Source organism: Neopsephotus bourkii, unplaced genomic scaffold (assembly GCF_033783945.1).
Source record: "Neopsephotus bourkii isolate Nb327-2 ecotype Australia unplaced genomic scaffold, CSIRO-AGI_Nbou_v1 NB_259, whole genome shotgun sequence".
Taxonomy (NCBI): domain Eukaryota; kingdom Metazoa; phylum Chordata; class Aves; order Psittaciformes; family Psittacidae; genus Neopsephotus; species Neopsephotus bourkii.
The window spans coordinates 1,397,926-1,424,875 of NW_026900768.1; the positions used below are offsets into that span (position 1 = coordinate 1,397,926).

General features: G+C 37.3%; 1 protein-coding gene across 1 annotated transcript in view; it reads right to left on the minus strand.

Annotated features, from left to right (window-relative positions):
• Positions 1-699: 699 nt before the first annotated feature.
• GRXCR1 (glutaredoxin and cysteine rich domain containing 1) overlaps positions 700-26,950 on the minus strand; it is a 38,556-nt gene continuing 12,305 nt past the window's right edge. Inside the window, exons 3-5 of the mRNA XM_061346141.1 lie at positions 12,245-12,484; positions 4,199-4,264; positions 700-987 (exon numbers count right to left, since the gene is read on the minus strand). Coding sequence (XP_061202125.1) covers positions 808-987; positions 4,199-4,264; positions 12,245-12,484 — 486 coding nt within the window. The 3' untranslated portion in view covers positions 700-807. The remainder of the gene's footprint in view (positions 988-4,198; positions 4,265-12,244; positions 12,485-26,950) is intronic.

Here is a 26,950-nt window from a genome sequence, read left to right on the forward strand (position 1 = left end):
TGTGTATAGTGTTTGTATTGTCTAGGGATAGAGAAGCGGCCCTCCTGTAGGGAACAGAATCCCTAAACCACTCATGCCAGGCTAGCCAATCAAACTACAGCAGTTCCTAACCTGAAAAAAGCAGAAATCTCATCCTCAGTTGCTTTATATGCAATTTATAAAGCTATTTGGTATTCTCGGTTGATCATTGTAAGATCTACTGTAATATATAGGATCATAAATCTCTGAGATAGTACAACAGTTATCAACATCTACTATATTAATAATTTATGTAACTTTAACAACATTTATTTAGTACAAAACACAAAGCAGTACTGAAAGAGAAAACTGATTCATGGACATTCAAGAAATGTTTCTGTTCTCTTGCCACTTAAAATTCAGGCCAGAATTCAGCCATCTTGGGCTAGTCCACATCACAAAATCTGTATTCTCGCTGATCTTGAAAGCAGCAACTATTCAGTTATCTGAAGCTTAAGTTTCATTTGGCTGTAATGTTGAGGGCATTGTGCAGAAACACATACTCTCGCTCATGATACCCTATAGAAAAAGGGAAGACTCCACATCCAAAGGGCTGATTATACTATAACTTTTGAAGACTACAAATGTCTTTATAAAGGAATTAGAAAAATATATTTCAGAGGTTATTATATGGTTAGCAACCCAAGTTTAAAACAGCAGAAATAACCAAACAAGCAGAAGTATACTACAAATGGAGTTTTATTGACTGAACTGGATTAATTTTAAAAAATGATATTACAAACCGGTGCAGTGCCATAAAATCAGTTTGTACATGTGGAGATTCCATTCTTAGCCTGCACAGCTCCTGCAGCGCTGTAGCCCATTTTCATTACAAGCAGTACACTTGAGGGCTTTGAATGAGTCTGTAAAGCAGTTCCGAAACACAGACATCTTGCTCCCATGGCACGCTGAGCACGGCAGGAAACCAAAGCCACCACAAGAGGTGCACTCATGAGGGTGCTGGACTCTCTGCTTAAAGAAGAGTGTGAGAAAGACAAAAATGTTACCTTATCAATTACTATAAGCTCTAGAAAATGAGGGCTTCAGGACAAATGAGGACACCCATTCTGCTTCCCATCTTGAGCAACACCCACTGCCCTATCTCACAGTATACCACCATGGCAGGCCATGTAGTCTGTCTTTTCCTTTGGTCAGATATACATGCAATTGTCAGAGAGGCTCACTGCAGGATCATCAGTCACATTATACCTTAGTAGCCTGTGTCTATACTTGCCAAAATAGCTAGCTAAAGGATAGCTTTAGTACATTACTCTGATATAGTTTAGGTCTAGATCAATTCTAAGAAGTATTGCAATTGATTGAATCTAAACTCTAGGCAGTTTATGTTGATGTTATATTTCCTATGATGTACATTAACATATTATGACTTCTAGTATTTGCATGTTTGTGTTGAACATATTGTTCCCATTACAGTTAGAGTTGATCATATCAGAAAGCAATTCATAGCTTCTGACAAGTACTGCTTGAGGAAATAAGTGGTGTATTCAAATTTATGGGTTTAAAATGCTGAAGCTTCAAGTGTAAAGAAGAATTATCTGTATTCAACAGTTATACCTAGAGAAAATTGCTGCAAGCAAGGCTTGGGTTCCCTCAATTGTCCTAATTCCTGAGTAAAACAATAATTTTACTCTATTTTGTATTGGATTAAAGGCATTGGGGAACACAAGAAGATAATTCAGACATTTTTAAGTTTAGCTTGCTGAAAATGTGGCTGGTTTGTTTAATGATAGCCTTAAAGTTCTCTATCAGAGAAATAAAAGGTACACCAAGTTGAGTACTTACCACAGTGCAGATAAGTGCCTTTAACATTGCACTGTTGAGTAAAGACTTTACAGATTTATTGACAAAGGAAGAAAAATCCAGACAATTCCATAGTCTGAGGAATTATGCACTACTAAAAAATCAGTCACAAATTATTACCAGCGTATACTAAAATATATACAGATAAGATAGTCCTTCTTGTAGCTTTATAGAGAAAACTAGTTTTCTGCAAAACCATTAATAATAGCAGTCACTTACTGACAACTCAGATCAACACACAAAAAAAGGTGCTTTTTGCTCAGTAGCTCATAAACATGCTGTTCTTCATTGTGCAAGTTACTTAATTAGCTATATGTTAATTTAAAAGTTACTATTAACTTTTTAATAAGTATTTAACGTAAATTTAACATTCCTTTTAACTCAGAAGTACGTCTTTTATAATTTATGATGGCATTTTACTTCATTGGACATTACTAAAAATAATCTTAAAATTTTAAGAGAATAATATTTTAATCTCTACATTCATTATTGTTTGTTAGGTTTGTAAGTATCCACTCTTCCATGTAGTTAAGAGAACTTACAAAAAAAAAAAAAAAAAGAAAGAAAAATTGCTTTAGCTCAGTTCCTTGGAAAATGGCCATTCCTTTCTTGACCTGATGATAGTTTGCATCATCACCTTCTGCATCTTCAGTAATGGAAAAACCTGACTGACCCTTACAACTGTAGCAAATCCATTAAAAAAAAAGAAAAAGAAAAACAATAAAAAACAAACAAACAGAAGCCTGTGAAGCAGTGATTGTGTTCAATAAGCAGTTATTAGTCTGCTGTAGTCTGGCATTGTTTGATTTAGAGATGTAATTTCTTTCCCAAGATTAGGACACACATTGCTCTAGGTAATAATATTATGCGACCCCCCCAAAGCAGGATCTGAGGATCTTTAATTCCAAAATAATGAAACATATTAAGGAGGTGTATTAGCTAACCTTCATATTCATCCATAAGAATGCTGCATGTTTTAATCATGTCTGTACTTTTGTTTAATAGTTTCTGGTTAGCTATCCAATGTGGTTCAGTATGGCCAACAGGTTCTTCTGCATTTTATACAGAAACACCTAAAACATCATGAGGCAAGGAAGGTTTTGTTAAAGCATAGGCCACACAAATGCAGAAGGTACCACCTGTACTGTTAGGCGATGAGGCAGATCATGATTTGCTGGACAGTGTTAAATCTATCTCCTGAATAAGACAGGGGTGAACAACCCTTGGGCTCAGCCTGCCTGGAACTTCTGGAGGAGTTCAAGAAGGAGATTGGCTATGAGAGACGAACATGTCACAGAAAGTGATAAACTCAAAGATGTATGGTATACAAAGAGTTACTGAGAGCTTGTTAGGAAAGCATACGCTGTAGTTTGGCTAAATGCAGGGCAAGAAAAACTTTGGGGTTAAATTAACTAGCTCTATCTTTGTTTTTTCATCAGTGTCTTTTACAAATATCATATCCTCATTATCTACTTTTAATGTTGATACTACATACTTCTGAAATTTATGTGTTATCTTAATTTGATTAGAGGTGATTTCAAAATAAGAAGATAATTAATAACAATACATTCCTTTTCTAAGGACACAGCTAACTATGTAGCCCAGATGTTATGACACGGGTCTCTCCAAAATGTTCTTTGCTGCAGACTATCCAAAGGAAAACACAAAATGCCTTGAGCAGCCAAGAGCACAAGACCATCAGAAAACTGGTGACCAGTAGAGCTCCTAGTTTACAGCAAAGCTGTGGGAGCAGACTCACACTTCAAGAGTCTTCAGGGAGCATGCATCAGCTGACCACGATAAGAGGCAAACTTATCCCAGAGAACTTCAATGTACATGGGAAGCTAGGAGCTGGAAAAAAGCGTGATAACTTGTAATTTGAAATCTGTGCAAATTGGTGGATTTGCAGACTTCCAGCATTTGTCCAGATTTTGTAGATGCCCAGCTTCAGTTCTGGTCAGAATGCATATGTGCAGGTACCCAGCCTATTCACAGCAGTACACAGGGAAGGGGTTCAGCATCCACACAAGAGGCTTGCCTCCCCCAGGACATGGTGAAGGTTAAATGGTGTCAAAAGTTATGGGAAAGTAAAAATTACTTGCCTTTCCTGTTGTGACAAAATCAAAAGAAAATAAGGATAGACATTTTGGTTTGATCTTGTCTTTCATATTTCTCAAACTAATTGGGTTGTGATACTCTGATATCGTTCATTCAAAGAGAAAAATAGAAAAAAAACAAAAACAAAACATTTGGGACCATAAGTTCATAACAGAAGAAAAGTAACTGTTAAAACAGGAAATTTGTTCAGTTGAAAATATTCAATGCAGTGTCTTATATTTATTTGCAGAAATACAATTACCTCAATTTTGGTTAAAAGATCCTGCAGTTCCCCAGATTCATTCATTAGTAGAATTTTCTCAGCGCCCTATTTGAAGAAGAAAAAGGAAAAGGTCAGCTATTTTAGCATGAAAAAAACACAGATGATTAAAAGATTTGGGTTTGAAAATTTTAACAGGCTGAGGACAAATTTGACTCAAAATAAAGTATTTTGTCCTTAGGTCAAACTTAAGAAAGCTGGAAGGAGAACAGAATTGCAGTTCTGACAGTAGTGCCTGAAGTTTGTTACCAGGTGGTACAACACATTGCCTTTTGGGGAAAGTTGACACAGCTTTGGAATTCTGATATGGTTCCCTTTATTTTACAAACATTCTCTTTCCTGACAAAATAAAAAAATATGTCTAGTTACCTTGTCAAAATTACAATTACAGAAATATACAACACATCAGAGAACGTAGCAAAATTAAAGGAGGAAATTGTATTTCAACTATTCTGGCAGTTGAGCATTGAATTAAGACATAATATGCCTAATGTATATCACAAGGAGAGAAAGGGTAATGAAAATATTGTAACATTAAAGTCAGACACAGCAACAAATAATAATAATTTAGTGCATCTGCATTAGGCCTCTGAGGGGTTCTGTGATCTGAACCTGGGCAGTACTGAAGTGGGTTTTCTATTTTCCTCCTCAAAGTAAATGCTAAGGGATTATTGAAGACAAAATTAAAGTGTCAAAAATGACATAAAACTTTACTTTTATTTTTTTAATTGGATGGCCACATTTGAATGCTTGCACTTTACTTATGTAACTAAATTCACTGAATACTAAATATTACCACACACTTATAGACCCTTTCAATCAGTAGATCAAGAGAAATCAATGAAAATTTAGGAAACTGAGGCTGGAAGTGAAGTACCTGCTGCTAAGGGTGACTGGCCACATCTAAACCATGGTGGGTTTGTGCCATCACTCTGCCCCAGTTTGCTGATCCCTGCAGGCGTAGACTGTTAAATTTCATCTCCAAGTTTGCTTCTGGCATGAGCTGCAAGGTTTGGTGGGATGCTGGTACACATCTACAGTGTGGCGGGATGCTGGTACACAGCTGAGGTGCGGTGGTATGCTGATACACGGCTGGAATGTCCCATTACTTTGAGCTGCCAACAGTCAGCCAAAGGGGGCCTCAGCCTCAGTCCCCCACCAGCACGGCTCTTCCTGTTACTGGAAGGTACAGAAAAGGCTGCTGCAGAGCACAGTGAACACATTAGGATCACTAATGTACGTGTTAGTGTCCAGCCATTCATAGAGTCTTGCTGGGGACTGCAAAGGCTGCAAGTGTGCAGGCCAAGAGTCAACTAAGGGCCACCAAAATATTGCGAAGGATTTTATATGACATCCTACTAAGTTTAGTTTCCATACAGAAAGTGTTTTATTCCGCCTTTGCACAAATATATATGTATAAAAAAAGAAGCACTTTTGACTCAGCTTTTTTATTATTTTCATTTCAGTTAGAAAGCAAAATAGTATTTTAGTAGATGTGAATGCCAAAAAGCAGTATTTTTTAAAAAATAACTATCTACAAGGTATTTAGTGTGATTAATTAGTCACAGAAGATGACAGAAGACAGACTGGGTAACCCTACTTGTGCTGATTCTTCTATTGAAATCTGTTACAGATCATGGGTACATAGTCTACCACCTCTGACATATGTGTTATGGCTGTGTCCAGAGCAGAGCAGCTTTTAGTAGTCTATTGGCCCCTTTCACACTTGCTGTCTAATTGTTTTCTGCTTGCACACAGAACAGGCAATAGGAGTGATTGGCACTACAAAGTGAGGGTTTGCCAAGGCAGCCCACAAAGTGTTTGCTCTGGACCCGAGTACACTGCATCAGGTTAAGAGAAAGCTTTCACTGCCCATCTAATGCAGAGACGTTAAGAATTTGCAGCTTTATTGAAGCAATTGCAGCACTGCAAATTACCTAAGCTAGACAAGCCCCGGTTTGCTGCTGTTTAGGAAAGGATCTCTGAGGCAGCAGTTGGCAAAAACATTCCTGTGGCTCCTGCTCCATGTGACAGTGCTTCTGTATGGCAATGCTGACTGGCTTTTACAGCAGTATAATTAAAACTGTGACAGGCTTTCCATTATAGATTCATACTTTAAAGGATTTATATTTCAAATGACATTCCCTTGGCCAACTGTGTTACTTGAAAAGTGGAAAGCCTTGTTATTATGGTTTTAAAATTAAAAAAAATCCAAATGGCTATCAAAATTTTTAAGTGTTTCAGTATACCTTTTCGGATTAATGGCTGCCTCAAGTGAAATTTGCATAAAAGATACTTTGCAGAGGTTAACCTTCCTTTTGGATCTGTGAATTTTAACAGAGTCTATAATTAACAGAATAATTAAAGCAACTGTTAAATAAGCCCATTAGCTGCTTTCTAACCAGAAAATGCTGACTTTCTTTTTCTTCCTGCATTGTGCTCAGTCACTATTTAACCACAAAGGGATGTGGAACATTAAAGAGTCTGTCCTCCCTAAGACACGCATAGGGAGCTTGAGGGACAGTGGCCATAATGGTTAGAGAAGCAACAGGGAGAACTGAGTTTTCAGTTCTGTTAACCAATAAAATTTTAAACTACCAGCCTGTGAATCTTTACCTACTCCCTTCACTAGCTCCCTAGCTTTGTGGAGGAGCCCAGGAGCTGTGGTCAGGTCTTCACCCTTCTTTTTGCAAGGAAACGACAAATCACTCAATGCATTTTTAGATCATTTTCATTCTTCAAAATATTTTCCCGGTTTTCTCTTGATAACATCCAGAAATTAGCATAGTATTTCAGATATTACTGCACTAATTGCGGAACTAGGACAAATCCAAAGTCCACTACATTTCCTACTGCCCCAGCCCTGGACTGTCACTAAACCTGTCTGTTGCTCACCTGTCTTGGATGTAACATTACAATTTTCATGATGTAATTCTTCATCAAGAAATACACATAGGTAGATATATGGCTCTGCATTTGGCTATACTAGAATACAGAATGCTTATTTTGGGAAGCAGTCTCTCTTCCACATCTTTCTTTTCTCTACAGGTAAAAACATGTCACTGGGACATCTCTTTTGTGTACATACTTGCTCTGTGTCCCTTAAAAATGAACTTTGGCTAAGTATACAGTCAAGACCTCTTGCTAAGGCTTCAGAATGTTAACCACACATCTTACCAACACTGGAGCTGCCATGTTTTTTCACTGTGGATTACCAAGGAGACAGGCTGTATATACACCCTTGTCTGCTCAGAGCTCACACACTTGTCAACCTACACCACTACACCTCCCACAGCGAGGTGCCCCTTGGTCACAAACACATGAGGCATGATTAAATGCCTGGAAATCAACACTGTAGTGTAGTACCAGTATCAGAAATGTTGGATTTGATATGGGGAAAAAAAATAAATAAAGAGCTATCAAAAGAATTGAACCCTGCTGTTCCTGAAATGTTAAACTGCAAAATGGAGGAAACACATGGGAACGTGCTAGGTGACTCGTTGCAATAATTACACCATGGTTCTACTGACACAAAGCCATTCATATCCACCCCACCAAGTGAACACCAGGAGAATGTGTTTACTCTGACAAAACCTGGAGACAATTGAGAGTTACTAATTATATATGGGCACTGGTGAGCAGCAAAAATAAACTTATAAATAATATATATAATAATTCTTACATAACTAAAAATATGTTACACAGATATTTTCTAAAAGTCAATTACAAAAATAGCTTCATCGTTCTTGGGAAATAATCATAAACAATGAGTTAAAATAATTTTACTGTAAATCTCATGCTGTTGTGGATTTGTTACATCTGGGAAAACTAAATAGGAAACAGTTTCCTCAGGAAAAAAAATGTTGAATTCACATATACGAAAATGATTCAAGTAGGTTTGTATAGCAAGTTAACACCAGAGTTCAATCGTATTCAAAGTGAAAAATAAAATAAGTGTATTTTAAATCCATTATGCAGTGAGCTAACATGTTTATTAAGGATTACTCTATTTGGCCTTTTTTATGTGCATCCCTTTTCCAGCAGAATGGGTCTTTGCACAACATGAGCATCTAACAGTCCTCAGTGCCTTTGTAAAAGCATAAATAAATGATCCTTTTTTCTTTTTCTATATAGCTATTTTTTGGAAGTAGCTTTTTATTCTGCTTTGGTATCCCAGCAGATGGCATAATTCTATTTCAAATGGAAACAGCCTCAGGTGAAAAGGAGGGATTAGATCAGCTGGTAAAGAGCATGCTGCAGAAAGAACCTGCAATTTCCTGACAGACTGATATTTAGACAGTGTGTGTCAGGAAACACCATAAGTCAATCCTAAAAATATGAGAAGATTAAAATACGTGCTGTGCTTCATATTTAGCCTCTGTCATGCTTTGCTTGACAGGAACTAAATATGATTTTTCTATTGCTTCTGCCCAAGTCATAGGTTTGCTTCATACCTCCTGTGCAGATAACGGTAAATTCCACAGCACTGTGAAGATTTCCCCTCACAGCCTATAGTGCTCTAGCAACCTTGTCCATGCTTCTAATGGCTTGGATACTGTACACTCTATTAGATGTGCATATGCTGTGTTATGGTGCTTTTGTTACATTTGTCTCATTAAAAATAATCTTATTCCCTTTCAAAACTGTACCTGTTTTAATTAGGGGTTGCGTGTGGTTTTGTGGGTTTTTTGTTCCTTATGACTCATTGAAAGTTGCATGGATGGCTTAATATAGATTCCCTTTTGTATTGCTACAGGCATACTCCTTCAGGAAGGGATTTGCCAGAAAAAAAATATTCAAGAGAGAATAATTCTCAAGAGAGAAAAAAAATTATTGCATTATTAATTTACCGGCACACCAGGCTTCTGAATTTGTGTTGCATTTGCATGTCAGAATATAATTATCATAAAAAGCATCATATCCACTGTTACCAATGAGACCAAATTGTGCAAATAGTTCTCAATTTCATTTTAATGAAACATAAAAATGAAAAACATAAAAATGGAAACTCAGCACAGGTTCCAACCAACTTGCTGTCTTTGGAGTCATTGAGGCATTGTCTTCTTAAGGTGCCAAATCCACCAGGCATTGACATATCTGGGAGATGAATAGTTCATTTCCAGACCTTCCCAATAAGCAGAGTTCCCCCATCCTTATTTCTTTACCTAAAAGGATGAATGCCAGCCTCTCTTATGAAGGAAAAAATCTGCCATAAAATAATGGGGTTTGCCACATTTACCAGAGTGTGTGAACACAGGTGCCTTGCCCGTGCAAGTGTTCAAAACAGGAAGTGTTCAAAAAAACTTTAGATGAGTCCCTTAGTGACATGATTTAGTGGTGGTCTTGGCAGTCCTAAAGTAATGGTTGGACTTGATGAGGTCTTTTCCAACGTAGTTGACCCTTTGATTCTATGACAGGTTCACTCTGGGGGTCTCCTTTCCCATCACCCTCACTGTGCTCCATTGGCAGCCCCCTGGGCTCACAGTGAACTTGGTTTTCCCATCCTGGTTCATCTTAACTGAAACACAATAGAGAGTGGTGCTGTAGCAAGCAGCAGTGCTCCCCCAGTATGATGGTAGTTAGTGGAGAGCAGTCAAGGACAGATACCTTGTTTGCAAGCACAGGTCAGAGGCTCCCACACTGGCACAGTTAAGGGCTGCTACCATCCTGGATGGCATCTCCTGGACTTCTTCCTGTCCACAAAGCAGATTCTCCACAAAAATAGCACTTTTACATGGAGTAACTTTAACCCTCTCTTCGACCTAGCATCTGTTCCATTTAACTACAGTGTTCCTCATGGATTTAATGAAAAAAAAGGGGGGGGGAGGGAGGGAAGAAAGAAAACACTCCCCATTCCTGATTTTCTTCAGTTATTTTTAGAAATCAATACGCTTTGTTTTCTTGTGTTATACAGTGTGAATGCAGTTGTCGTGTTGTAATAAATGTCTGTAGACCAGAACACAAAATTCATCTTTCATTTTTTTAACCTGCAGGAGATAAAACCTCTTGACTACCTGGAAGCAGATAGTTGGCCAAGTAGACTTGTCTCTCCCACAGACAGATACCTCCCTAATTCACTTGCTTTCTTTTTCTATACCTCTCCAAAGAATCTAATACAATGCTAAGAGTTCTAATGAGATCGTGTTGCTTGCTACACTGTTGTTCCTCTATTAAAAGACAAGTTTCCCATGATCTTATGCTTTGACCTCGTAGCAGCCTTCCAGCATCTGAAAGGGGCCTATATGGATGCTGGGGAGGAACTCTTCATTAGCGACTGTAGTGATAGGACAAGGGATAACGGGTTAAAACGTAAACAGGGGAAGTTTAGATTGGATATAAGGAGGAAATTCTTTCCTGTTAGGATGGTGAGGCACTGGAATGAGTTGCCCAAGGAAGTTGTGAATGCTCCATCCCTGGAGATGTTCAAGGCCAGGTTGGACAGAGCCTTGGCTGACATGGTTTAGTGTGAGTTGTCCCTACCCATGGCAGGGGGGTTGGAACTAGATGATCTTAAGGTCCTTTCCAGCCCTAGCTGTTCCATGATTCTCTTCTATGATTCTATGATAATTTTATGATCTTTAGGAGAAAAAAAAAAAAAAAAGAAAAGGAGAAGCAGTGAATTAATGAGCCATCCATCATATCAAAATGGCTGTAACCAGGTTTCCCCTACAGCTGAGCAAATAATTTATTCAATCCATTTCAGTATTTTAATTGAATTCTTTTGACAAATTGATCACTCACAGAGATTTTCTTAGTCGGTCATAATTCATTACTTTTAACATTATAATTAGGTCTGTGAATCTTAGTCTGAATCCTGCTGAATTTTAAGCTGCTTTTGAATAAAGCACTTCTGCTCCTCCTGGGGAATTCTCCAACTCAGGGTTTTGATAAAAGTGTCTTCTATTATGAAGTAAAATTTACTGTCTGCTATTATTCTGCACATAGGTGATTTTGCAGTTGCTGTAGCAGTCTGGTGAGCCCTGTTGCAGCAAATGCATTTGTTATGGTGCTCAGAAAGCCTGCTTCATGCAGAGCACATAGAGAGCTAAGAAGGAGATGAGGAGGAAGGGGAGAAAGGGTATTCAAGTGTTTATACAGGCCCAATATCAATTAGGGCTGATTGTTGATTACATTTCATTTCGTTACTTAACTCTTTTGTGAAAATGTCCCTACTGTGTTTAAATATAGTTTGCCTTCACAAATCACAGTCTCACTGTTGGAGCTAATTGCTACTTCTTTACTACTTAAGACAAATACCTTGTCTGAGCTCTCAAGCTGTTTTCTTTATGCCACTTTCCAGAATCTTTTTCTTCTAAACTCTGATTTCTTCAGTTTCCAAGAAAGTACAGGCTGGCCTTAATGGAAAGGTAATTTCAAATATCAACAGGCTTTTATACCCAAAGTACCAGAGACCAAACTTGGACTATAGTTATCCATTTGGAGTTTATGTCTGCCAACAGGACAGAGTTGGGCTGGTTTTTTATCTCTTATTGCTAAAAAGGAAGTAGTGATCAATTCTGTATTGAAAACAATGTTCAGTTGATTACAGATCCACATACAGACTACATCATAAAATTCAGTATGTGTTTCAAGTCTGGCTCTTCAGCTGTTAGTTTCATATTCACAATAGATATTATTAAAATACAGGCTTATGCTATATGTATTCATCTTCTTGCATCAATCTTACATACAAGTTTCCATAAGGGGAAGAAGAAATAAAATCTATTTCTCTAGATTTTCAGTTTCAGCTACAAAGATAAGCTATTACTGAAGAAACATGGGACAGCTTAGATTGTGTTACTGACTCTTATTCCCTTCCTGATAGCTTCTCTCAGGTTATCACATCTTCAGGTCAAACCTATCAGTGTGGATCTGTGCAGCGCATACCCCAAAGGGATCTCAGTCTTTGATTGTACCCATCATTCCAGCATTGCAAGCAATTTTCTAAAATCCCTGTTTCTAATTCATCAAGATTTTCATCTGTTCTTCCAAACTGCAAAATAAAACATAGGCTTATGCTTTACTTACCCCAAGATAATGGCCATCAATAAACACCACAGGGAGTGAGGGAACTTCACAGACCCTCCTACATCTTTCATCTAGCTCTTTTCCATAATCGCTATTCAGAGCAATGTTTTTTTCTTCAAATTTAACTCTGTGATTTTGAAAGATCTTTCTAACCAGTTCACATCGTTCAAAAGTGGTTCTCACCACACGAAGGCTGGTAGTATAAATCACTATGCGGCCAAACTCCAGTGCTGTTGATACCTGCAGAAAAAAAAAAAAGGTTCCCATTATCACTAAGATGTTAATAACTTTCAAGTGTTAAAAAACTTCATTTCAATTATTATTTAAGAAAAAAAATGCACCTTGAAAACACAAGCCAACATTCTACTTTTTCAAAATGTAAAGATGGAAGGGGAGGAATTAAGTTCTTGCAATGACCAACTTAAGGCAATTTAAGCCATTTCTCTAAGCTAGATGCAACTTTACTTCTGTTGGAAAGTTTTGGAGATGGTGAATCAAGTTAAACATTTTCAATAAACAGATACATTTTAGATCCTGGCAGAATTAGAAATGTGAATAAATCATCACTGTTTTGTTGATGTCTGATTCTGTTATAACAGTGACTCATGTTTCTACAACTACACTCTAGTAGTACCCAGACTAAGTCAAAACTTGCTAGCTCAGGTGCTGCTGACAGCCTCCTTTAAGCAAGGGTGGGAGCCTAAGTCTAAGCCTCATCACATACATAAGCTGCTGTTAACTTAGAACACTTTATGTCTCTCCACTCTAAATTAGATTACGACTGCAGAGAAGACAGTCATATCCCTAATTTTTAGCATAGATCCACATCAAGTCACTCTAACATCCAACAAATTATTAAAGAAAATATGTTCTGTGAATATTCAGCATCTGATTCAAAGCCTGCTGCAGCTAGAGGAGGAAGTTCCCTTGGTTGTGAAAAGTTTCATAATACAATTCAGTTCAGTTTTCACTTTTTACCCACTTCTTTGCACGTAAATGTTTATGCCTCATCTTTCCTTTCTGGGATGAAAACAATTAGGGAGTGTAAACATTGCAGGAATTAGTTTGCCCAAGAGTGTGGTACTTTTTCAAAGAGGCTGAGAATTATTGACTTAAACGAAGATATTATGTTCAGAAAAATAGCTAAAACTCTAGCTTTTTTAAAAGGCATTTTCACGCTTTTCGAATTATCCATGATGTTCACCAACTGGTATTTAATTATTTCAACAGTATTTCAGAATAAAACCACAAGTTAGACAATAAAAAGCAAAGGTACCTGTACTGCCTGTAGCAAGCTATGGAAAATGAGTCCTGATGGATGAATAGATAATTTTTGAACTATGCCATGTAATAACTGTAAAGACACAGTTGTAAAATTGAGCAGATGCCATTGCAGCTTTTGCCTCATAACAAAGTCATGATTTATTTTACTTAAAAAAAAAAAAAAAAAGTCACATCAAAAAGCATATTCTGCTTAGAAAGGTGTTTACAAGGTTTGACATACAGTGAAGAGTTCTTAGGAAAAACAGTTGTATTTCACAGCTCATTTATAGATCACTGGAAGTGTAAATGCAAACATATGTAATGTAACGGTTTTCCAACTCCCATTCTGGAAGGAAGCATGTTGTGATAGGTCAGTATGTATTTCCCTTTGAATGGATGCAAAAATCCAGATTAACAAATGGTATAAAAAAAGGGAGGCTACTTTTCTCCTCTTTGGAGTGAAAATACATTTTGAAGTACAAAACTAGTCAACTGGATGGAAATTCTGTTTGTTCCCAGACACCAGAGGCTGGCAGCATAGATACAGACAGTCATTATCTAGTGAAGCATCAGGACTGTGGTGTCTCTGCAGCATACAAATAAGCAGCTGAAGAGATGGAAAAATGGAAAGTTGTAAAGTGATCTGGAAAGATATCAAGTGGAAGGTGTGTACGCAGAGTCACTTTTATGTTTATTCCTTTGTTTTTTCCTCATGTGGCAGTGGAGAAATATCCTTGTTTCCCCTGTGAAGGAACATCAAGCACACAGACTAATTCTTTAGGGAGATTTTAGTAAACACCTGTTTTCTCTCCTACAAATGCACAGAACTTGTCCTTGGTAGGACTTAATCATACCAGGAAAATCCTTCCTGTCACCTGCCTGGAACCACACTGGTAATCAAAAATAGGAGTCAAGACAGAGAGATTTGAAAGGTTTTTATTAATGAGAATATATACTACATTTTATTTGGCTACCCAGCTCACTGGCTACAGCTTGTAATATTCAGTTACTAGAATATACCTTTGAAGTAAATCAACAGAATAATGTTTGAACACAGTGCTCTTCCCAGATTGTGCAATTCCTGTGGCAAAAACATAACAAATGACAAGATACATAAACAAATGAATGGAAAGATATTGTAGAAAATTAGCTTAGGCAATTTTGCATAACAGCCTTCAAATTAGAACAACCTCATATAACTCACAAACACACATAAAATTTAGCTGAAGTTAAGCAGAGGGTAATTTTGTGGTTAGTGAGCATGAAAAAACTTTACTTAGGATGTGGAACAAAAGATTGGAGCAACTGACCACTTTCTCACACTTCCTCTAAGTGGGATTTTCATTGAAATCTGAAGTTTACAGATATCATTTGGCCTGATGTGGCAACTTTTGTGTCAGATTCAGAAAACCCCATGCACATGGGCCTAGAACGTGCTTCAGAGAAAGCATCCGTGTAGAAAGGCTGCCAAAGAAGGATTAAGGTTTCAGAGGGAACAAAAGTCGCTTTAGTAATAATCCTCTACAACATTCACGGGTCTTATTTTAACAGTGATACCATCTCCCCAAAGGTCCAAATGCAATATTTGTTTTACTACATCAGCCTGCAGAGCTTGTATTTTGCTTGGGAGCATCAAGCAGCCAGCAATAGCAGTAGCACGACCAGCATCACCTCATGGCACAGACACCACTCTCAGTACTTAGGAACAGCTGCCCCTTTTTGATCAGTCCAGAAAGAAAAAGGAATTGTTTTATCAGTTCAAGGCTGAACATGAGAATACATGAGAAAAGATCTTTCTTATTTTGCACCTGACTCAGTCTTTTCCCAGACTTCTCTACCAGGTGGATCACGGCTTCTGCAAATGAGGAGTTAGTTACACTTTGGTGCACAATTGGGGGAAATCTATCCCTCTGACATCCCACTGGCATCCATCTGACATGGTAGCAATTAATTGTAATCATTAACTGAGCAAATCTTCTGCAAAAAGCATGAGGGATGTCATCCCATGAGACTAAATACACGAGCTTAGTATCAAGAGCCACCACAGAACAAAGGAAGAAATTGCTGGTAAAATAGAGAAAGCTTCGTAGAGTGAGCAGGTAAGCAAGAAAATGGAGGGATGCAAGGGACTTGAAAAGGGTGAAAAAGCCAGAAATAACAAAAAATATATAATAAACCAAAACCTGATATGTCAGGATACTGACAAAGGAAGAGTAGTACAAAGCAGGTAAACAAACAGATTAAAAATATAACAAGAAAGAGACTGTAAAACAAAACAAGGTAAATGATAAAGCAGAGAAGGTCACTGAAATACGATATCTTTTTTTTAAAGAAATCCTGATAGTCAGTGTAAGTTTCCAACAACAAATATGTGAATTTCCAAGTGGTTTTAATATTTTGGAATATTTTTTAAGAAAGCTTTGTGTGTTACTGGAGCTGCAGAAATATGAAATATTTGGCAATTTTACTCCTAAAATATGTGTTTGAGAATTTATCTTCTCTGTATTAGCTGCCATGACAATAATAACAGTCTTCTCAGCAGCTCTGAAAATATAGCGTAACAGTCAGGTGTTTCCATGGTGCTTCTGAAAACCAGCTGAATATGCATGCTATTAGGCTCCCATGGACATCACTGGGTTCAGACCTTCCCCACTGTATTTTATCTATAACTTCTGAATCCAGCTGCAACTGAAGTAGCAGCAACAAGATTTTGTGTTTCTCTATTTGTTCCATAACTACTTTTGCTCTGTCCTGTCCCCCTAGCTTGAGAAGTTCTCTCTCACACTTCTATTTCTGAGGTGAATTTATAAAATGAATTACTGAATAATAATACTAGATAATTTCTTCAGCATGTCTTACACAAATTGCTTTCCCAAGGCTATAGATTTTCTTTAATATCTTTCGTGGCATTTTTATATCTGCCTTGCTGACTGAGTGTCTCTTTATCTTTGGACCAGAACACATAACATGGATATTTTTGCAGCACAGCTAAGAGCTGGCCAAATTCAGAGCAGAGGAAGTGGTCCAAGCCAATGCTTTTCTACTCATGGGGTAAGGACCACTTCTGGGCCCTGGGGAATAAAAAGATTGCTCATGAAACAGTGTTAACATTTGGTTATTGAAAATTGTTGTATATGACCATGTCTGTAAGCAAGTAGGCAGACAAGCCCAGCAGTAAGAACACTCGTGACTTCAGCCTCATTTTTATTTTGTTGCAAATGAAAACTATAACAACAACATTGCAAAAGTAACCATGGACTATTTAATTTTTAAATCTTCTCTCTGGGTAGAAAGGATAAGCATGGTTTTTTACGTCATTGGTGTGAAAAGAATAGCTATTTACCATCTTATCCATGTATAGTTTATTTCAGTGGTGGCGTCTCTCCTAAGTTCTTTCAAAGTACAAAGTAAAAAATAATAAAAAAAAAAAATTCCACCACCAAACCCACTCTATACATTATATTCATTATATGAGCAACTGTATTCCAGGAAAAGCAGAATATTTTTCTGCTAAGATTAATAGGCTGGTATAGTACTTCCACAAGTCTGAAATGTCAACACCAACTTGTATCACATATGAGATTTGTATAGGTTTTTACTATGTTCAGATATAACATTCAACTTAATGTTATTCACGCGATAGTGAATTGCTTCTGTGACCTAAATTAATGGCTGATACGCCCTTCTCTGTCTCAGAATATCATCTTTCAACATCCCAGACTGTTCTACTGAAATACGCACCCCTTGGCTCTGTAATTAGATACTATCAGACTGGAAGAAGTATCTGCTGTCCGATAAGTAGGCTGAGGCAGAAATCTAGAGCACATTACAATCCCTGTTCCAGAGATACTTCAGTGAGAAAATGCATCATTCATGATCTAGAGGAAATGTGAAAATGTTGAGCAAGAGAAAACAAGCATATATATATATATATATGTATCTATGGATGTACGTGCATACGTATATATGTTTATGTAGCCCTGCATTTGTAGAAGCTTTGAATTAAGCTGCTCACTTTGCAACTGGTATTGTATAGCTTATAGCTTGAATCGGTACCAATAACTGAGTGGCAAGAATTATTGTCTAACACTAATTTTCTGACCACAGTCTGGTTTGGACTTTTCATTTTCCATTCAGAAACAGAAGGGAAGAAAACAGCTATGACTTTCTTGCTGAAGAAGTTCTGCAGGAAAAAAAAACAACACTAGAATCAATTTAAACTTTTCATTTCTGCAAGGTTGAAAAGCTCTTACTAGCTTCTGAGTTTTAAAATGTTTTCAAATTGGATAGTGAAAGTAATGAATACGTTCTGAAAGATAATTTTCAATTAAAAAGCTATCAGCAAAATGTATCAATTTTTTTCTTACATGACACTTCATCAGAACATACATTTTCCAAAATGTATAGCTTTTAATGAAACGTGTACTTTCCATCACATCACTGTTCAGGTGAAAATGGGCAACATTCTTTGAAATAAATGGCTGGAGACTGAAGGTTTGTGTTCTAGTGAAAACTACAATATTTACTATCACAACATCATCACACAATGATAATGGAGTTGTGAGCCAGCCCCTTCTGTCTGTCATTGCTGGTCGCCTGCTTCAAATGAAAGGTTCACTGGCATTTTTCAGCAAGAATTGATTCACTTGCCAGAAGACCTCTCCCAACAAACAGACTTTATCAACCAAACCAAAATATTTTTCTTTGGCAGGTATGATCTATGTACACACACAGGAGGAATTGCAGTCCCTAGCCACAGTGTGTACCCAGTACAAAATCACATTCCCTTCTACTTAACTGTTTGCAGTTCCAGCTCTCCATTGGCTCTCACACAGCAGATTACAATGCACAGTTAAATATAAGCACTTTCTTAAGTGCTTTATTACGTTAGGTCCTGTTTGCACTGTGTTCAAGCATCTGGCATTATATCAATATTTATGAATATTCAGAACTTGAACTATACTCAATTCAGGAAACTGTGCATATCAGCAAAGCTCAGTGGAATAAAGACTAATTTCCGCAACAGGGCAAGTCGTATACTCATGTCACCTTCTCTTAAATACATCACTTCAAAAACACTGAACTTTTTCTTATCCAATTTTGGTAGCTACAGGGACCATAACAGTAGGACTTGGTGCCTACAATGGAATGATATCACCAGTTATCATCATCATAACTATCAGCAGGCTAGGAAGGTCTATCAATGCCACTTTACAATCAAGAGCATCGAGAGCTGCACTCCTAAACAAGGTAGCCAAAGAGTCTGGGACACTCCCAGATACTAGTTTTGTTTTCCCTAAGAATGCAGTCAGGTCACATTTTTTTTCATCTTTTAAAACAGAACAAATACTCATGTGCCTGTATTCTGACACTCACCTCCCCCACAAAGAACATCCTAGGAGTATATCATTTTCCAAAAAATGCACAGGAGCTCAGGCTCCTCTGCTTTGTCAAGGGTTCCAACTCAGGGAAAGTACCATATAATCCAGTTTCATAGGGATATATAACTAAAAAGCTGGTCAGAGTTATACAGAAAGGATGTGATCCTGGAAGAACCTGAATTCTTTCACCTTCTAACTTCTGATCAACTCGTCTCTCTCTTACCCACACATGCCACACACTGCTGACTATAAAATAGCACAGTTTTACCTCAAGGTTGGCATCCTCAAAATTGTTCATTAGCTGCAGCATAAAAAAATAGAAGATGTCGTTTTACCTAAGACATTTGTATTGTATATTCATATATGTCTGTAATTAATTCATACTTTTCAGGCTGTATCAATTTGGGGGGGGGGGTTAGATGAAAATAACAAAAATAGTAATAATATTGCATGTGATATTTATATTGTTCCTTTCATCCTAAAATTATTTGACTGAACAGTAAAAAAAAAATAGCACATGTGTGCTATTAACCTTTCTGTTCCTCAGATAATACGGTGTAACATCATACCTTTTTTTCTGTCACTGCAGGCTTTTCCATGTATCTTCTGGCTCAGATCACCATTCAGGGGATGTCAAACTGTTTTCATTTCAAAGCAGATAAAATACTTACAACACCAGAGCAAAGGAGTATAGGGCATGACCCTGCCTCTCCCTGCTCTTTGTAACGTTTCAGCTATCAGCAGGTTCAGAAAGTACAGGGACTGCAGCTGAGCTTGTCTCCAATGTCCTTATTACTGTTCATTCAGCACACACCCATACAACGATGCTACATCCTGCTCTCAGTTGACCAGAGCTGAGATAAGAGAATAGGTTATCTCCCTTGGATGCATAGTCTCTGATAGACCCTGGTGCCTCTTCTTGCATAGACTTTCTGAAGTCAAACTGCCTGCTACAGGTGTGGCACTGACTCTTGGGAAAATAGTAGTTCCTGTTCAACGAGGTACAGATGTGCTGTGGAATTCAGCCAGGGAAAAATTTATTACAGTATTAAAATGAGTCAAAAGAAGATCCATATCTGCCCATACCTAATTGGATTTTACTTACCAAGCACTCGAAGAACTATCAGTATTTTCTTATTAGTTTATTTATGCCATTCTGCATATGATAACAATAAGTAAAACTTTTGAAAATCAGGAGCAAAAGATAATCCTGTGACCAATTCTAAACTACTCTGCAATTGTCCCAGGAAGAAACAACACTGTGATATAATGCTTGTTGATCTCTTGCATGCTTGCTCTTTAATTCTCTTTTCATATTTACCCATCTCCAATAAATTCTTCTCAGATTAAAAAGACAGTGTCTCTCGGAAGACCCTTGAAAATGGTACATAGGTTTGCAAGAAAGGAGAAGCATTTCTTTGTTGTGCAAGGAAACTACCACAAAGACAGAAGGGGAAGAAGAAAAAGCTACTGAAAATCATAGAATCATAGAATCGTTTGGGTTGGAAGGGACCTTCAAAGGTCATCTAGTCCAAATGAGGAGGTTTTGTCCTTTGCAGTTTACATGAGGCACTAGAAGCTGTTTGAAAAGTGTCCAACATTGTTGTTTCACATCATGCAGATCTTTGAACTGTTCCTGCATTCAACAGAAGAGGCCTGAAAATGGACAAGTTGTGTTTCTGTCTTCCATACCTTACAATCTTTGTCAGATTAGTAGATCTCATTTTTCTTTTTTTTTCCAAAGGAAATATAGTGACTTAGAAGAAGTGGTAGCATATTTTTGGTCCCTGAAGTATCTTATGCTGCATAGTTAGCACAGTAATGTATTTTATAGCTGATAAAAGGTAAGCATTTAGAGGATCAAACCACATGTCAGTGAAGTGTTATCTTTGTTATCCCTTTTTATGATGCAACCATCATAATCTCCATCTATTCATGGAGAACAGTAGAAAAAAATATTACAGCAAAGAGTAATAATGGCCAAAATATCATTCTGGAAACAACAGATAACACAAAATTGCCAAAATTTGGTCTCCCTTTTTCAATTTTTGTGCAAAGCCTTCCAACACAGTCCTGGTGTGTTGTGAAAAGCCTTCAAATGACACACTTCTCATCAAATACTGTTTATGTATCTATTAATGTAACTGCCTAAAATGTTGCTTATAAGTGAAATATAATTTACAGTGTTAATTTACAAAATGCTGTTGCGTTGTCCTTAAAATGCAGTTGAAAAATCTTTCTCAAGGTAGTCCAATGATGAAGCATGGGTGTTTGTTACTTAATTTATTTCAGTTTTTCATTATTTAAAAATAACGAGATCTCTGTGATGCACTTGGCTAGAATCCTCCTTCCCTCATCAGCCTTACAAAGACACCAAGAAAAATGCAATTTTAGGAAGCACAAAGAAAATAGCAACAAAATATTAGAGACAGACAAATGGTCCCACAGGTAATCTTTTTACAGTTGGCCTGTATAAACTTTGGACTGCTAAGAACTTTGAAACTGCCACTACCATTACAAAGAAAACACTTATGACTCTGTCCATATCTGAAAAATCTGACACATAATTCATCACTTTTCTTAAAAGCAATAGCCAGAGAAACTGATTTCAGAAAGTGTTCATAAACCAGTGCAATAACCATGAAAAAATAATGTGCAATTATGTTTTTAGGACAGGCAGATTCAGTTCTTACCTTGACATTTGCACGGGAAACTCTCAGTGCAATTTTAAGGCAGCAGACAGGAAATGTCTAAACTAAGTTTCAGCAAGCTGTATCTTTCCCCTTCATTTGCAAAGTGTGCTGTGGGATCTTACACCAAAATAGATGGTTGAAACCTTATATGCTATCTTTCAGTGTTATGATCTTGCCTACAAAATATGTCTCTGGAGATATATATTTCTTGCACTAAGTAGCTCTTAAAATCAGGATTTTGGTGTTGCCCCATTTCTTTAGAGGTTTTTTGAGTATATCAGTCATTACAAGTCATGGAAAACATTACTCTGTGATGATTATTTTGCATCAATTAATTTGTATAATGATACAGATATATTTGGAGGATTTTAACTAGTTTAAATTGATAACCAAGATTCAGCTATGTAAAAGGAAACATGATGGAGGGAATACTTTGCAATTTGTGAGGCATTCATTAAAGAAAATGAATGAAACAGAAGGATTTCATAGAATCATAGAATAGTTAGGGTGGGAATGGACCTTAAGATCATCTAGTTCCAACCCCCCTGCCATGGACAGGGACACCTCACACTAAACCATATCACTCAATGCTTTGTACAATCTCATCTTGAACACTGTGAGAGATGGAGCATTCACAGCCTCCCTGAGCAACCCATTCCAGTGCCTCACCACCCTAACAGGAAAGAATTTCCACCTTATATCCAATCTAAACTTCCCCTGTTTAAGTTTTAACCCATTACCCCTTGTCCTCTTGTCCTATCACTACAGTTCTGGTGGAAAATTATGCTACAGATTGTTCTTCTGGCTAAAACAAAGTTAGGGAGGAAATTCTCCATAGATGTGGTTAACGTACAGGTATTTTTAAGTTGTAATCAAAAATATGAACAAAAGGATTATTCTTAATTTTGGTCACCAACAGGTGCTGTTGCAGTGCAGTGTAAAGAACAGGCTGTCTTCCCATTCACCTGGCTTTGCCAAACCTTCTGACTTAAGCTATAATTCAAACCTCATGTTTCCCTAGTCCTTTTTTCTTCCTCTTTACTTCAGAGAACTGATTGGATTGCAGACTAATATTTCCTACCCCTCCAGCAAAGCTGATTACTCTTCATCTCTCTTCCAGGTCAAAGTAATCTCCCAGGACTTTAACATGCAGTTTTCCCCAGGCCTCCAGGAGAGATTTGTATTTCTTCCAACACTGCCAACATGCAGAAGCCTTTTTTTCTGTCTCTTGCTTTCTGCTTTATTCTCTCAAGACAGAGCTCTTCACTGCCACACTTGACGTTTCTGGCAGCTATTGAGGAACTGATTTAAGTGCAACCCTTATCTTTTCCTAAGATTTACATAAGGTTAGAGTTAGAAGCCTGTGCTGCCCAAGGGGTACAAGAATAACTGGAGACACAGATGTCCATGGTGCCAGCACAAAAGTAGCTAGTGCCTCTGCCCCGTGTTTCAGTAGAGCTGAGCATATAATGAATTACCCAAAACAGGACAGTAGCCCACCACAGGACCCACAACACTAATCAGATAGGTATCCACAAATCAAACCTAGAGGCATTTGCATGAATACAGTTTCCAGGTTTCTGGATATGTGTTAATCACTGAAAGTGTCACACATATCATATTCTTTTCTATGAGGATCATATGAATATTTTTTCATAAACCATGCAATCACTTGGAGGTATTTTAGATTAGGTCTAAATTTTGACCTGAACTTTCATTGCATATTAGACTAATTTTGGCTCCAGTAGCATGTCTGATGTATGCAAAACTAAGGGGATATAGCTTTTTAATTAGCCCAGTGAGGGTTTATGTTTGTGTTACATCAACAAGAAAAACAAGGAAAGAAAAAAAGCTAAATTTCTACTTTGACTTTGTGCAGCTGTTTACCTTGAGATAGTTTTCTGAAGACTCTGATCACAGAACAGCAGCATAACAGTTTATGTAATGTAGCTTTGACATGAGAAAGGTGCAGGCATCTTTAAATGTCCAAAAAATTAGGAATTCAAACAAAATTTGAACATAAAAAGTAGTAAATTCACAATTTATCATCCCTACCCATTTTCTGCGCCTGCTATAGGACAACATGAAGTTAGTCAGGGAACAGGCAAATCGGGAAGTCATCGTTACTTCTCCAACGTACCTTGCAAACAGAAACTAATTAATGTAAGGAAAGAAAAAAAAAAACAACAAACAAGCCTACTGTATGTCACCTAAAGAAATGCTGCTGTCAGTAAATTAAAAATGTATGGCTTGAGCTGCATAGCATCTGCCTGCCTAAAGCTATGCCTGTAAATAGTGTGGAAGACCAGAGAACTGAAACAACGGATAGCAGATGGGTCATGAAAAGAATGTTAGTATTAATTATACAATTCCAAACAATGTGCAAGCCCTGGAAAGCTGAGAATAAGTCTCTATTCTTAGAAGATTTGTCCTCCATTTTATTTCCTATTACTTAACAGTAGTGAATTACAACCAAGTGATAACAATTAAATGTAGGAGTATTAACAATAATTATTCTTCAACATTTGATCAGTGTTTATTTTACTTCTATCTCTTTAGCAACAGGGTGAAATAGACTCAGTAAAATGAGAATCAAACTTCAATAAAATGTAACTTTAAAGTTTAAAAATATTCATTTTTATGCATTCATTTTTTTCTGGGCCTTCCTGTTTTCTGGTTCTACTCAAAACAAAAGGACATCTAGAAATAAAAGAAGAGAGCACGTAGGTCAACTTGAAAGAGTTATGACTACCACTGGTCACTTACCCAAAAAGAACTGTTAAATATATCTATGCTGCTATATTTCTATGAAATACTTGAATAAGTGACTGTTATTTTTCTTGTAAAGTTATTGCTATCAGTTTAAATTTTAAGTTACATTAGGGCTTGCTTTTCAGTAAGACAAATAGGATTTTTCAAAAATGTTTACTTGTCTTGAGAAGAAATGTCCTGTTACTTATACAGACTTTGGTGGTAGTTTTACTATTTACTTATGTACCATTTCTCAGGATGTCACCCAGAATTATTAAAAAACAACAAAACCTCACACTACATTTGTCCTAAACAACATCCTTAGCTGTGGGGGCCAAATCCTATTTTCTCTTGCTATAAGCAGCTTTTTCTTTTGCTTATTTATCACACTGTTCAGATGTTTAAATCTTTAGTTGCCTGTCTGGGGAGGATCACTGAGGAGCTCATGTCCTCTTTGAGGTAAGGCACTTGCATCCTTGTAAGGATGGCTTTAGCCAGAAGTGAACTAGAGGAGGACTTGCTGAGGGGGGCAGTTAAAGAAGGAGGTGTTTGATAGATCGTGTGCACGCTGGCCCCATCTGTCTGTAAAGACTGCTGCTTCACTCAACAAAACATTTCATACTGCAGAAAAACAGACTTGTGTTGATCAGCAGCAAATGGCTGTCATGAAAATTACTATGCCTGCCCTAGCCCATTTCTCTTTAACTTGGCAGCAGCTTCGGAAACCCCTGTTTAGTGTTCTATGGCAGGCAGATAAAGGTTGTTTAAAAAAACACAAAGACTGCTATCCCTTCCCTCTTTTTCTTTTCTCTTTTCTTTGATGAGACGCTCATTTATGCTTTCTAAAATACTCCCTGTGTATCCTTATACTGCTAGAGACACTGACAGATGCTAATAATAATAATGAAAAACACATGGATCTCTGACTCAGTCATTTTACATTTAAACATAGCCAGGTGCAGTTTACTCATGCAGTGATCCCCTTTATAGCTCTCAAATGTCAGTTACAGTTTGGTTAATTAAAAGGCATTAGTGGTCTATGAAAACGAATTCTAGTCTGTTGAGCTTATTACAAATGTGATCCATCATATTTCTGACTGGTGAATGAAACATTTAGCTAGTGAGTTCCTGCTTATGATTTTACATGGCTCTTCCTTCTTTGCCGGGCTATGCTTTGCATGGTGAATGGATCTGTTTTCCTGAGACTTACCTTCAGTGTACCAGAATATCACAGGAAAGAGCACAAGAGTCCAAGAAAGAATGACTTCTGACTTATTTGCACCTGTATTGTAACTGGTGGTTTTCTTAGTGTTAATCAGCATATAAAAACTGGTGCTCAGGAAAGCCCATGTCAGTTAGACTTAACTCAGTTGAAAATCTACTGCATTTCCATTGGCAGATATTTCAGCCTTTCATCATGGATTAATTACACCTTAAAATCAGTCTGGCTTATACAACAGAACTACTTCTGCTCACTCGGAATACAATTAAAGAAGGTAATAGCATACATGAAATAAGGTGCCATTCTCAACTGCAATTGCAGAGAAAGTTCAAAATTACAATCCATTCTTCACAATTGATCTTCCTAAGAAATAAAATCAGAGAAAAGAGTTAAATGAAGTCTGGTTTTATTCGGAATACCTGATTTTTTTTAAGTTTGGCAGACAAAAAGGTTTCTGTCAAAAGTCATTCTTTTACTGCATTCCTGTGAATGGAAGCTAAAGTGAGATGCATTGAGATCCTGAAATTCCCAAGGAGTATTGAGCACAGCTGAGAAACCCTGCCCCTCCCAGTATGCTTTGTTTTCATTTCCAAACATCTGGGAAATGTATTTTTTTCCTTCCTGACACTTCATACAATTAAAATTTTACCTAAAAATATTACTCATCTGGGCTGAGATAAAAACAGGCTATTCTGTAAAAGGTGAAGTTGTCACTGGTACTGCACAGTTAAGGATGGCCATTGTGCAGGTGGACACAGAGCATTCACTCACATAGGGTCACAAAGCATTCTGCAACCTGTCACGAATTTTGCACAGGTCTTTGAATGAGGCAAAGTTAAATCATGCCTAGTGCAACAAAGTGCTGGTAAACTGCTGATTCAGTCTTTACTCCTCAATGAGAGAGAGCCTTATCACTCAATATATAGGAGTGATGAAATGGAATCTCTTGTTGTTATAGCACTACTTTGTTCTGTATTAGCACTGAGTGATGAAGGACCTTGTTTCCCTACTATATTACTTAATCTAATTGGAACTACACTCTCAGCTATCTCATTACTTAATAATACCTAGCACTTTGGTACGTCCATTTTTAAACCTGGAGTAGTTAATTACTAATTATACACTCAATCTTCATTTCTTTGAAGATCTGCATTGTGTACATACACTGCTTCATTCATTTTCTCATACAATAGATTCCAAAAGGAAAGATAAAGGGCTTGATATTTTGGTACAGAAATATAGGATACAACTCCTAGACAGCATACATAAAACAGCTCTGCCCTAGAATAGCCTATACTGTGGCTGCTAACCTTTTGGTGTACAAAAGGGGACAGATGTCTCATCCACCATTTCTGTGTGAGCAAAATAGAACACATCTCCATGGAGCAGAGTAACA